At 44.2% G+C, this 13661-nt stretch overlaps 1 protein-coding gene across 2 annotated transcripts in view; it reads left to right on the forward strand.

Moving 5' to 3' along the window:
- The window catches only part of MYO16 (myosin XVI), a 603751-nt gene that overhangs the window by 528754 nt on the left and 61336 nt on the right, over positions 1-13661 (forward strand). For both annotated transcript variants that reach the window (XM_037729044.1, XM_017501745.2), the window contains exon 32: positions 1656-2762. In XM_037729044.1, the coding sequence (XP_037584972.1) occupies positions 1656-2762 (1107 nt within the window). The remainder of the gene's footprint in view (positions 1-1655; positions 2763-13661) is intronic.

The following is a 13661-nucleotide window of genomic DNA, read 5'->3' on the forward strand; positions in this document are numbered from 1 at the left end:
TTGCTGTTGTCTGACTGTTCCCACTATTGTAGAGGAGGGCTGGAAACTTCTCTTCATTCATGAATTTATCTCAGTAAATACTGGTTGAATGCATATGATTAAATGAATAAATGAATAAAAGGTCCATCTGATTCCAAAGCTTTAATTTGAACCCAGGTCCACTGGATTTCAAAGTTTTGATTTTAACCATTATACTTCATTGTCTCCCAAAAACTGGGTACAGAGACTGGCGTCATAATATGCAGTCACAGTGAGGGAAGAATACAGCTGCTTCTGTTAAACAACTCAGGAACTCAACAAAGTCAGATGTGCCTTTATCAAGAATTCCTACAGATTCAGAAAATATCAAATTACTAAAACTAATAGAAGATTTGGGAGTCTGGGTATTTCTAAGACTCGAGGTAATTTTTCCAAATTAACATCTCTATTATCAGAGAAATTATATTTATTTAATATAGCATTATTATAATTTACACTAAAATCATTAGAAAAAGAAGTCTTGTGGAATTTCTTTTTTGACTTAATTTTCAATAATTGTTTTAAACACATATGTAAGTAATTTTGTTCCATGTCTTTTGAAATTCGCTCTTGTAATAACATGTTTATTTGTTTTTCTGAGTATGGCTTCTTTTTTCAACTCCAGGAGTTTCTCCTTGAGAAGTTCTTAGGGAAATGTTATTCTCGTGGTTTCCCTGTTAAGTATGCATTTCTGTTAGGATTCAAATGTACTGATAGTAAAATCTATCCTCCGTGACATTTGAACAAAGTTCTTTTTAAAAGTCTCTCCATCCATACAAGTGTTTTGTTGTTGTTTTGTCCATTTTACATCATTTATTTATTTACTTAAATTTATTTTTATTTATTTATTATTTATTTTGAGACTGAGTCTCACTCCGTCACCCAGGCTGGACTGCAGGCAATGTCAGCTCACTGCAGCCTCCGTCTCCTGGGTTCAAGCGATTCTCCTGCCTCAGACTTCCAAGTAGCTGAGACTACAGGTGTGCGACACCAGCCCAGCTAATTTTTGTATTTTTAGTAGAGACGGGGTTTCACCATGTTGGCCAGGATGGTCTCGATGTCTTAACCTCGTGATCCGCTCACTCAGCCTCCCAAAGTACTGGGATTACAGAAGTGAGCCACCGCGCCTAGCTCATTTCACATCATTTAAATAATCACGCTGACTCATTTCCGACAGGAAGCTTCCATATGCCACTGTTAATAGTTAATCGGCCAGGTCTCCTGGGCTTCAAATCCTAAGGAGCAGTTCCACGCATACCTTGCGTCACACCCGAGTTAGGTCCTAAGAATCCACAGCTAAGTGCGTTCCACCACCCCACCCCCGAGGGTCCCTTCCCCACTGCATCTCCCGCGACCGCACCTCCGCCGCCTCCGTGGGTGGCTGGCGTACTGGAACCACTTGACATCCTCCCCAGAGGGTAGAAGTCTTCTTCCATCTCTAAGATCAAATCTCTTTTCTCGGTGGTGGTCTCGGGAGTTCGGGTTCAGCCAGGGGGCCTGGCGGGTGGAGGGACACGCAGGCCCGGGCCCGTGGGGTTCTCGGGGCGCGGGGCCGTGGCTCCAAGGCGATCCCCGGGGGAGGTGGGCACCCGTGGGCCTGGCCTGGCACCCGCTGACCGCGTCCTTTCCTGCCGCAGCTCTGGCCCGGCCCAGGCCGCACAGCGACGACTACAGCGCCGTGAAGAAGATTCCTCCTCGAAAGCCCAAGCGCAGCCCCAACACCAAGCTCAGCGGCTCCTACGAGGAGATCTCGGGGTCTCGGCCTGGGGACGCGAGGCCCGCGGGCGCCCCGGGGACAGCAGCGCGCGGCCCGGTCCCGGGGACCCCTCCGTACGCACTGCCCCCGGCCGCGCCCCCGGGTGACGAGGACGACGGCGAGCCGGTGTACATCGAGATGCTGGGGCACGCGGCCAGGCCGGGCAGCCCGGACCCCGCGGAGTCCGTGTACGAGGAGATGAAGTGCTGCCTGCCCGACGACTGCGGCTCCTTCCTGCGCGCATCGCCGCCCCCGCTCCACCGCGCGCCGGAGGACGAGGCGGCGGGGGCCCCCGGGGACGCGTGCGACATCCCGCCGCCCTTCCCCAACCTGCTGCCGCACCGGCCGCCCCTGTTGGTGTTCCCGCCGACCCCTGTCACCTGCTCGCCAGCCTCGGACGAGTCGCCCCTGACGCCCCTGGAGGTGAAGAAGCTGCCGGTCCTGGAGACCAACCTCAAGTACCCCGTGTCGTCGGAGGGCTCCAGCCCGCTGTCGCCGCAGTACCCCAAAAGCCAGAAGGGCGACGGCGACAGGCCCGCGTCCCCCGGCCTGGCGCTGTTCAACGGGTGCGGCCGAGCCTCCCCGCCGTCCACCCCGCCGCCGCCCCCGCCCCCGCCCGGGCCGCCCCCCACGCCCTTCAGGCCCTGCGCGCACTTGGCCTTCGCGCCCGAGCCCGCCCCGGGGAGCGCGGGGAAAGCGGGGCCGAACGCAGAGGCGCCCAAGGTCCACCCAAAGCCAAACTCTGTCCTCGGGGCCGGGGCTGGGGCCGGGCCCTGCAGCTCCTTCCCCAAGATCCCGTATTCCCCGGTGAAGGCCGCCAGAGCCGACGCCAGGAAGGCGGGCCCCAGTTCCTCGCCCCCTGCGCCCTACAGTCCCCCCAGCTCCAGGCCGCTCAGCAGCCCCCTGGACGAGCTCGCCAGCCTCTTCAACTCCGGCAGGAGTGTGCTTCGGAAGTCCGCGGCGGGAAGGAAAATCAGGGAAGCCGAAGGTAAGTGGAGCAGAAACGCCCTCCTCCTTTTGCTTGGACGCTGAGCTCGCGTGCACCTGTGCACATCCGTGTCTGCACGGGTGTGAAATAGGAGAGGTTCAGGTGATGGCCGTGGTCCTTCAGAGCAGATAGCAGCTTTAAAAAACAATCGTATACATCCAATCGTGGCCAGATAGGTAGGAATGAATCTTTCCGTGTTGCAGAATATGACAGGAAAGGCTGGTGATATACAAAGACACACACCACAACTGGATTTAATAAATTATAACGCCATAAATATTCGACAGAGCAAGGTTAAATGTTAGCTACTGATTTCTTTCTTTCTTTTTAATAATAATGCTTTATTATAGTATGAAAGTGGTATTTTGTGTAAGTTACTATTGTCAATTTCCATTTGACTTACAGTTCACCGCTAAGCCGTGAGTGTGCGGTTTGCTATTCATGGAGCTTTGCCTGGCGGTGTCTGGGATGATGACCCATCCAGTTACTACCCTGTGCTTAATGCCACTCCGCTGTGGGCTGTTTCGGGTAAACTGCTTTTCTTCTGGTCGTATCCCACCCAAGGAACACTTTTTTTATTTTTTGGACAGTCTCTCTCTGTCGCCCACGCTGGAGTGCAGTGCTGCAATCTTGGCTCACTGTAACCTCTGCTTCCTGGGTCCAAGCAATTCTTCTGCCTCAGCCTCCTGAGTAGCTGGGACTACAGGCCCACGCCCCCACACCCGGCTAATTTTATTTTATTTTTTTTTAGTAGAGACGGGGTTTTACCATAGGTCAGGCTGGTCTCAAACTCCTGACCCTGTGATCCACCCTCAGCCTCCCAAAGTGCTGGGATTACAGGTGTGAGCCACTGCACTGGGCCCGACCCAAGGAACACTCTTCCGAGGCTTTGTTATCTCTATTTTATCATCCATCTACTCAGCCCACAGTGGGGTTTGCAGGTGGGAATCAGTCTACTCAAGTGAGCCCCATGACAGGCTGTTGCCTGCATTAAAAAGCATTATTTTGTGTCCCTGTAAAAGAAGAATGTAGCTGGAGGAATAAGATTTTCATGACGACTTTTTTTGCCAGTCTTTTGTAACTTGCATAACCACATGGCTCTTCCCTCAGATGAGGCAGCCTTGGTGCCAAAAGTACTGCTTTTGCACAGATTCCTTTAATAATCACAAAGAGTGTCTACATTTTCCAAAAGACATGTTAGGGTTTGTATACAAAACCAAAATGTTTTCCCAGTGGTGTGTATTTTCAGGAAGAAGTTCATTAAAGAAAAGCATCTTCTCCTTAAGGAAAATTATAACCAGTCTTTTCCATCATGATGGTATTCCATCCCCCGCTTCCTTCCAGGTGAGGCATGAGGACAGGTTCTGGAGGCAGGGAACTTAAGGCCATTTCACGTTGACTCCTTGGAATTAAACTGAACGGAAAACCCTAACTTTCCATGCCTAAATAACAAAAGGACCAGAGGCTCCTCCCTTTGCAAACCCCCACCTTTCTGTACAACAGACGGGAAATTGGCTGTCTGAAACCAGTCAGACTTATGGGCACAGACTTCTTTTGTGTAGAAGTGCAACTCTGCAACTTCACCTTAGCCTCTGATCCATTGCTTTTTGCAACCAATCAGATGTTTGCACAGGAGTGTGACCTTTTAACATCACTTCGGCCTCTGATTGGAGGCCACCACTTTATTTACATGAGGTGAGCTTGAAGCAGCCAATGGGAAGCCTCTGGGGGTATTTGTACCTCAAAAGATTCTGTATCTGGGCCTTTGAGCCACTGACCAGCCCACTCCCACACTGTGGAGTGTACTTTTGTTTTCAGTAAATCCCTGCTTTCATTCCTTCCTTGCTTCATTCTCTCTTTGCCTTCCTGGGTGTTTTTTCCAATTCTTTGTTCAAAATGCCAAGAACCTGGACAACTTGGAGTTAAGACTTTCTACCAGTAACAGAGGGTAGATGGCAGCTGTGGACATCCTCATTTTATACATGGAAAACTTAGTGGTGGAGAGGTTAAATATCTTCCTTAGGGTTCAGTGGTAGAATTGGAAGTAGAATTTGACCTACAGCATAGTAACATTTTATGCATGCATTAACCTGCTCCTTCACCAAAAGAAAATACATACATGTGTAAGCTTTCATCATTTGATTAGCAAAATGACTTTAGGTACAAAAACTAGAACATCTAGAAAGCAATCTGAACAAGTGAAAAGTAGGTCAAGGCTAAGAACCCTTAGCAATGAATGAGTAGCCTTCTCCCTATTCATTCTTCAGATAAATAAGCTAATTGTTTGTTTAGCTAACAATTTCTTCTTAATTATAGGCCATTAATAAATGTAATTATAAATAGCAGAATGTTTTAATTTCACAAATCATGTTTCATTCCAAGGAACAAAATGGATAAGAGAAATCATTAAATGAACAAATTAATATTTGCTTTTAAAACTAAAAGTTTATTAAAACCTCATGAACCTCATTTTACTATAGAATGGAACAGGGTAAATTTTTCTTGACTGTATTTAAGGAAGTGAAGTTAATGAATTTCTAGACAGACTTCATCATTTGGAAATCCCAAAGTCTGGGCCTCAGAGGATAGTAAGAATCATAGTGAGGCCTCCGGGCATAGTGTATAAATTTGCTAATTGTATTTCCCTGTGGTGGCCTTAACCAGTATTTGGGAACAAACATCAAAATCTCAAGTATGACATAAGACATCTACTTCCATATTGTGGACTTTTCTGAAATACTGTTTAATTTAAAAAAGATTGGACTGGGCCACTTATGACTTTCTCAAAAATACATAAACTGGCAACTTTGGCCATAGGCACAGTTGCTGTAGTAATAGAAAATTTAGCAATACCAGACCAGGTCATCCCCACGCCCCAGATTATGGGAGTCCTAACTACACAGCTGAGAAGTGTATAATTTTTTTTTTTTTGAGATGGAGGTTTGCTCTTTTCAACCAGGCTGGAGTGCAGTGGGACAATCTTGACTCACTGCAACCTCTGCCTCCTGGGTTCAAGCGGTTCTCCTGCTTCAGCCACCCAACTAGCTGGGATTACAAGCGCCCACCACCATGCCCAGCTAATTTTTGTATTTTTAGTGGAGACGGGGTTTCACTATATTGGCCAGGCTGGTCTCGAACTCCTGACCTCACGTAATCCACCTGCCTTGGCCTCCAAAAGTGCTGGGATTACAGGTGGGAGCCACCACACCTGGCCAAGTATATGATTATTTACGGGCTGTGATGACGGAAGTAAGCTTACAAGTTTGGATGTCATGTTATCATGGGACAGTTCATGCCATTCTTTTAGAATGTAGGAGGGGGGTGAACAAAAGCTATGGGAGGGAAAGCATTTGGTGCTGGTGCCCAGCACCGGGGCTGGTTATGTGACTGTTAAGGGTTACACAGTTTGATCCTGAGGTTAGTAATCCATTTTCTTCTGAATGAATTCAATGACTATTATCATGATTTATGGTGGTTTTGGAATTTCTTTCAAGTTTTAAATCTTTTACTTTACTCTCACCCTCTTTATGTTTAAAGACATTTTTATTTTCACTGTTAAATAGCTTTCTTACCAAATAATACAGTGTGTGGCTAATTTCTCCTTCAGGCTTCTTAAGGTAATTAAACTTCATTTTTTTTGTTGTTCAGTTTTCATAGGGGAAAATTATTCCACAAATTTTGCAGAAGGGTTCAAAATGTTACCCATGGCTCTTTGGAACAGTTATCTTAAGGAGATTAAACTGCTCACTAATTCACCGCTTTAGGTATTTCTGGTTAAAATAGAATGTGCTACAATGTCCGGTGAGTTGTGTATAGGAAGCAAGGTTGTTTCGTGTGTAATTCTACTCCATTACTATTCCATAGCCTTATATGTAGGATTTCACAAATTCTGTGTTGCCCAAACCAGTTCATTTTCTGTAGATTCTTGGATATGCAATTTGAGGTATACAAAACCATGCAGATTCTAAGAGTGGCGGACACACATGCAGGAAAGATATGATTGTGCAGATGATGGATGTGACTGCAGTCTGAGAAGAAATATTTGTAGTAAGGAATTGTAGTCCTCACTGTGTGCCAGGCATTGTCTGAATAATGTAATTCTCATAGCACTATAAGGCATATGCTACACTTGTCTCCATTTTACAGGTGGAAAAACTGGGGCACGGGGAAATTAATCCACTTTCTCAAAGTTACTGTGCCCATGGGAGACAGAGAATTACTTGAGTGTACTACATCTGTCTCAGTAAATCTGTCTCTTCCCCTAGCTATCTATGCAATACTGCTCAGGCAGCAGGAGAAAAGAGACAGAAGAAAAGGCCTTAAATATTAATACTTACTCACTGAAGGGCAATGAGTCATAAGAATTTAGTTGAAGAGAACTGTCCCATGAACTCAGGAACTTTATACTGATTATGGGTATATGTAATTCTGGGATACAGTGTCTAGGCTACTTGACCCTTAAAATTAAGATCGACTAAATGTTTAATTGTCTATGCCATTCTGGATGTAAAGATCCCATTAATTCACAATAGTTTTTTGTTTTTTTTTCCTCATGTAATGGTATGACTAATATTATTATGCTAATTATTTCTAGTTGCTTGGTTTCAGAAACTCTGAGACCCAATTCAAATGGTGAATGAGAGTCCTTGGCTCATTCCGGCCACTAGGGTGCTCCATTGCTCTGAATGGCATCTCAGCATCTGGTTGAGTTTATCCAGAATAAAGTGAAATCACATGAGCATGTTATTCTCTACTCACTGAAAAAGATCAGGAAGACAGGGTCCTTACAAAAATGCAATACATCTCAGAAATCTAGAGAAGAAAGTGGAAGACAGCCAGGCCGAATTCATGAAAATCTGACTCAAAATACTTTTTGAAATTCAGTTTTATTACTTTTTGATACAGTGCACCCTTAGCTTATAAGTCATAAATGGATACTTAAAAATGATGTCACCAAAAAACTCTAATGTGCAGTATTTCTTTGCATATAGTAGGTGGCTATTAAATAATTGTTTGATGTAAAATTTACCTAAAAAGGAGCAGTTCGACATATAAATCTATTTGATAGAGCTAGCTCTTGTGGCATTTTTACCTCATAGGAAACACATAAACTAAATGGAAGTTACTATTAATTTCAAACATTTTACTTGATTACATAAATATTCTGAATAAGAACGTCTTGAGTTTGGAGTCAGAGTATTTTATACTTTTTTTACAGTGTATTTTTATTCCATAGGGCCATTTGTTTACAAAGAATTTTTTTCAAATTTTTCTTATGGAAAATTTCAAACATAGATAAAAGTATAAAGAATAGGTTAATTAACTTTCTCTGTGGTCCATCCTATTTCATATCTACTCCTGCCCATTTCCCTCCTCTGGCACTGAATCATTTTGAAACACATCCCAATGTCAAATCAGCCAGGTGTGGTGGCTCACATCTATAATCCAAGCCCTTTAGGAGGTTCATGTGGGAGGATCACCTGAGGCCAGGAATTTAAGACTAGCCCTGGCAAAGTAGCTAGCCAGACCCTGTCTCTACAGAAAAACAATAATAATAATAATAAAACAACCAGGCTTGATGGCAAGGGCTGCGGTCCCAGCTGCCTAAGAGGCTGAAGTGGGCAGATGGCTTGAGCCTGGGAGACTGAGGCCACAGTGGCCGTGATTGCCCCACTAACTCCAGGTTAGACCACAGAGCAATACACCATCAAGAAAGAGAGAAAGAGAAAAAGAGAGAGCAAGAGAGAGAAAGAAAACCAATGTTAAACCATCTTATTAATATATATTTAAATATTTATAAATACTTTATCATAGGTTTTCTTTAAAAAAAAAAAAAAAGCATTCATTCTTAAGGTACTTTAGTAAGTACTGAGACCAATCAATCCATTTCAGTCTTCATGAACATGCGACTGCCATTCACTACAAAAGCCTGATTCTCGAAGCCAGGGCATCATTTTTCACAATATAAACAAAATAATTCTTGGGCTAGCATTCCACCAAAAAACACTCCTCTGTAAATTCCTCCAAGGGGACACCAGTGGGCAGCCCCTTTCACTACACACACACACAAACACACACACACACACACACAAAGATTTTATGTCAGGTAGAACTAACTGTGAAAGATCAAAATTGAAAAAGACAATTGTATCCTAAGTTTCAGATGTTTCTATGCCAAATCAAGTGCAGTTACCATTCATTGTTTAGCAACAAGGCGCAGGATGCTTTGGAATGACTCAAATGCCCCTCAATTACTCACAGAAACCTGGGATGTGCTCCAGGACAGTGTTTGCAAATAGCTATTCTCTGCTCCTGATGTTTGAAAGGGAAGTTCCAACATTATCATCATTTCATCTCTGACACATCGAAACGAGACTGAAAAGGAGACATTAGTCTGCCTATGCAAATCTTGACATCCCATAATGGGATGCAGAGCTTAGCATCCCCTAGGCTTCTTGCCTCAGTGCAGGTCTTGTAGTGTTTTATCCTGTCTGAAGCAGTTAAATCTTTTCACTCCCCTTGATGAGTTCTCTCCATGGTGATTTATTTGTGTGTGGGGAGTTGGAGGCAGGAGTGCTCATGAAAATTAGAAAAAGCGTGGAAGATAGTTTACTGATGTGTGCTTCTGCTGCTGATCTGTGACTGTGTACATTCTGGTCTCATGCAAAGTGAGGCGCTCCTCTGCATTCCAGAACCATTTTAAATCAATGCAAAATTTTCCTCATTTTCCAAATGAGTAAGTCCTTTGGGGAAACTAGATTAACATCCTCAGGGAAGGGAGGGGTCACCATTTATCACTAAGTGGACATTAAGCAAGGAGGAGCTGTGTGAAGTTTCTTCTCTTGCCATGTTAATAAACCTGAGCTTGACAAGAGGAGAATATGCCTCTTTGGAAGAAAAGGCATTTTTTTTTCTCATTTCTTCTCCTCTCTGCAGTAGCCAGGAGTGCCTATGCCTGAGATTCGAGCTATATATTGCATTGTTTCTAATTCTCTAAATGTCTAGTAGAAATAATACTGTGTTCATCTACACATCGAAATGAAGTTTGAATTTTAATAAATGTATCAGTAACCAAATTTATCTATGTTAAGAGCACAAGGCTCTTTGTTCCTTATGTTAATTAGAAATGTATTTTTTAATGCCTAAGGATTTGTTGTGAATGTTTGTGACATTTTTTCTCACAATGTGTAACATTTTCTCTGTATAAATGCCCAATAATTCATACAGGGAAATTGTGCAAGCAGGTGACCTGTAAACCAGACCTGCACTAACTTGTGGAGCTAATTCCCTTACAGTCATCCAATAAGCATGTGCTTAATGTAAGCACAGGGATTGCTACTGGAAATCCCAAACACTGGTAAACAAATCTGGCATCGCCTCTGCCCTCTCACAGACCATATAAGAGATAGAAGGTGCATCCAGTCTCAGTGAAAGAATACCAGAGAGGAGAGAATTTCTAACCTGGAGGTGATAAACCACTCGCAGATTCATAGTCGAGTCCCCAGGGGCCCCTGTGACCCCATGGTATACGTGCCACTTGTTTGGGCAGAGGCTCCATAAGCTTCATTAGATCCTCCCAAAATGTCAGTGACCTGGGAAAGTGAGGAGTCACCGCACGCGATCTCCACACATGGCATTTTCTGCAGCCAGAAGGAGGAGGAGGTAGACACCTGAGAGAATCTGAGGGCCTTACAACCAGAGCTGGCAGAAGGGCGGGAGGAATGCTGGAAGCAGATGATGGGCGGGTGGAGTCTGCAGGTGCAGAGGTCAGGGTAATAGACACTGCAGGCAGGTGGATGAATATAGAGTTAGACCTGAAAGTCCAGGGTGTGTGGTTCCTTTAGAATATAGCCCTGAAGGTTGAGGCAAAAGGAGGAGAAAATGACTTCCCTTGCATGGAATCAGAGCAGGATAAGCTTTGTACCTGGAAGATCCTTGCTAGCTTGATAACAAGGCTCTGAATTCTTTCCATTGTTTCTCTTCTGTGACATAGGAATTCAGCATTAACTCTTAGGATCTTTCCTACAAAGTGCAAAGAGCCAGAGGAAGACAATGAACAAAAACCGTAGCAGCGCTTCTAGGTACATACGCGTAACAGGAAATACTCAGATATACACTGTGATGTGTTAATGGCATCCTGGTCATAATATGAATAGCTATTTGTAAGGGGCCCTCTCCTGTTGACCAAGCACATTGGCACATTGATATCTTTTTTTTTTTTTTTTGAGATGAAGTCTTGCTCTGTTGCCCAGGATGGAATGCAATGGCGCGATCTAGTCTCACTGCAACCTCTGCCTCCCAAGTTCAAGTGATTCTCCTGCCTCAGCCTCCCAAGTAGCTGGAACTACAGGTGCACACCACCACACCCATCTAATTTTTGTATTTTTAGTAGACACGGGGTTTCACCATGTTGGCCAGGATGGTCTCGATCTTGTGACCTTGTGATCTGCCCACCTTGGCCTCCCAAAGTGCTGGGATTACAGGCTTGAACCACCATTCCGGCCACACTGACATCTCCTTTCTCTCCCTGGACCCTTGCATCTTGGTGAGGTGGGTGAAGCAGGTGTTACCATCCCTATTTACTAATGAGCAATCTGAGACTTTGAGGGATTAAGTGATTTTCCCATAATCACAAAAACTAATAGGTTTCAAAGTCAGGAATCAAACATGTCTCCTTTCTTCAAACCCTAGATTCTTTCTATTATGTCCTTCATAGTCTCTGAAAACAATAAAATTAACATAATGACACAGGGGCTCTGTTTGAGAAAGGAATTCCCTTCTAAAGTTAAACATAAATTCATGCGGGAAGTGGACAGATAACACTGTTTTGCCCATCGTCAATGTCCCGCCAGACTTCACTTTTGAAACCGAGCATGTTCTTCCTGTGTCCCCTGCCTCCTCCTCCTCCTCTTTTTCTCCGCTTTCCTGGAAAATCCTTTCTACCCGCCTGCCATGAAGCATCTCCTGTAGCATCAGGAATCCACAGCACACATGAGAGACTAGGATTGTTCCTCACATCCAAAACTTGCGTCTCCTCATTTTCCATTTCCCTTTTTCTTGGCCCCTTTAAAGTTTTACTTGGGACTAAGTTCCTAATTACTGAAAAGAAATTCAGACTGAAATTGTACTCACTTGCAAAGTGGCCCAGCATATTTTTTGTAGGAAGCATATGACTTGCTGGGGAGACGGGCTTCACGCAGTGTTCAGATGCCTGCCCCAGACCCACCAGAAATTAAATAGGTAATGAGCCCTGACCTTGCACCAGAACCATGCTGAGAACTGTACAGACAGATAATCAGCAGTGATTCTCAGTAGCCACCGTGACTGGAACAGGGGAAAGACAGACACTCAAAAGCACCTCGCCGTCTGTCTCTAGAGCAACTTTCTTAAAAAAGGCAAAAATCCATTCCTCTCTCAATTAGGTGAATGTAGAAACAGACATTGATAATGGCAAAGTGAGAAACATGACTGAATAAAGCCGGGGCTATACTCACAGCCCCTCAATAAATATTTGTTGGGAGAATATAAAGCTCATTGCTCTTGTGACTATGCTGTTCCCGCTAGGTCATGTCACTTCGTTGTTATTTGAAATCCAGGAGCAAAACCAAGCAAAAGGTTGTGACTGTTAAATATTTAGATCAGTCTGATCAAAAAGGTACCCTTTGAATTGCATGAAGCATCCTGAGAAATTACCTTAACATATTAGCTGTACATCTGCAGGCAGCTAGTGTCAGACCAGCGATATGTATCTAGCATAAAGAGTTTATCATTTTTTTAGATTAGCCAAATGCAGCAAAGAAACCTTTACAACCAGGATGCTCTACAATGCACCATCAGCGGGGAAAGGATCTATTGTGCCTGAAATTCTGAAAATAAGGCAGTCTTCTCAGAAGTGGATTATCTTTCATAACCAGTAAATATTTTTCATACTATCAACCCATAAAAGCAAGCAGCTATTGTGTATTGTGTCTCTACACTGGATTGCAAATTAAACTCCCACTGGGGGCTCTACAGAGAAATCCAGTGCTTTATCCTCTAAGCCACTCAGCAGCTCTCCTAAAGCAAGTTAATAAAGACCTTCCTGACTATCTGCATCTCATTATTGCCACATAATACAATATCCTGGGGTTTTCTTCCTTTTGTGAAGAAATGCTTAGAAGCAACATGATGCATAGAATATTGTCCTAAAGAGAGGCTGGGCAGGTGCCATGCTCGCTCTCTCCTGAAGAGTATTGGAAGAGAAAAACCTATTTCCTAATTACCTACCAGTGTTTAGGCTCTTTATGCCTGACTTAAGTCATTTTTATGATTAAACTCCAGATTAGCCTAGAAAATTTCGTGCCATCGAGAGTGAGCTGTATTCAATATCGTTTCACCCAGGGCTGTATTCCATGAGTCAATGCAGTAGTCCACCATGGAATCTGTGCGCAGCTTCTCAGGCCTCTGCAGGCCCCACCCTGCTTTCTCCTTGAAATCTTCAGCTTTCATACTTAGATCGTAAACATGGGCAATTAGTGGCTATTTGCAGATTTAATAACGCATGTTAATTGTAATAAGACAAGAAACAATATGATTCATTTCTCTCTCCCACGCACATGATTAAGTTTTAAAATATGCAGAGTCCAAACAAGGTCAGACCTGAGCTAGACCTGAGACTCACACTGACTTACCGCAGAACACTGGCTGCATGAGACACCTGAGAATGTGTGCAGTACCCAAAGTCCTAAAAGCCCGCAGAAGACATACTGAAAACTCTGGCTCAGAATCACACATAGTCCTTCAAAAGAAACCTCCAGCCGGGTGCGGTGGCTCAAGCCTGTAATCCCAGCACTTTGGGAGGCTGAGGCGGGTGGATCACGAGGTCAAGAGATTGAGACCATCCTGGTCAACGTGGTGAAA

Source organism: Cebus imitator, unplaced genomic scaffold, assembly GCF_001604975.1.
Source record: "Cebus imitator isolate Cc_AM_T3 unplaced genomic scaffold, Cebus_imitator-1.0 Scaffold14, whole genome shotgun sequence".
Lineage (NCBI taxonomy): Eukaryota > Metazoa > Chordata > Mammalia > Primates > Cebidae > Cebus > Cebus imitator.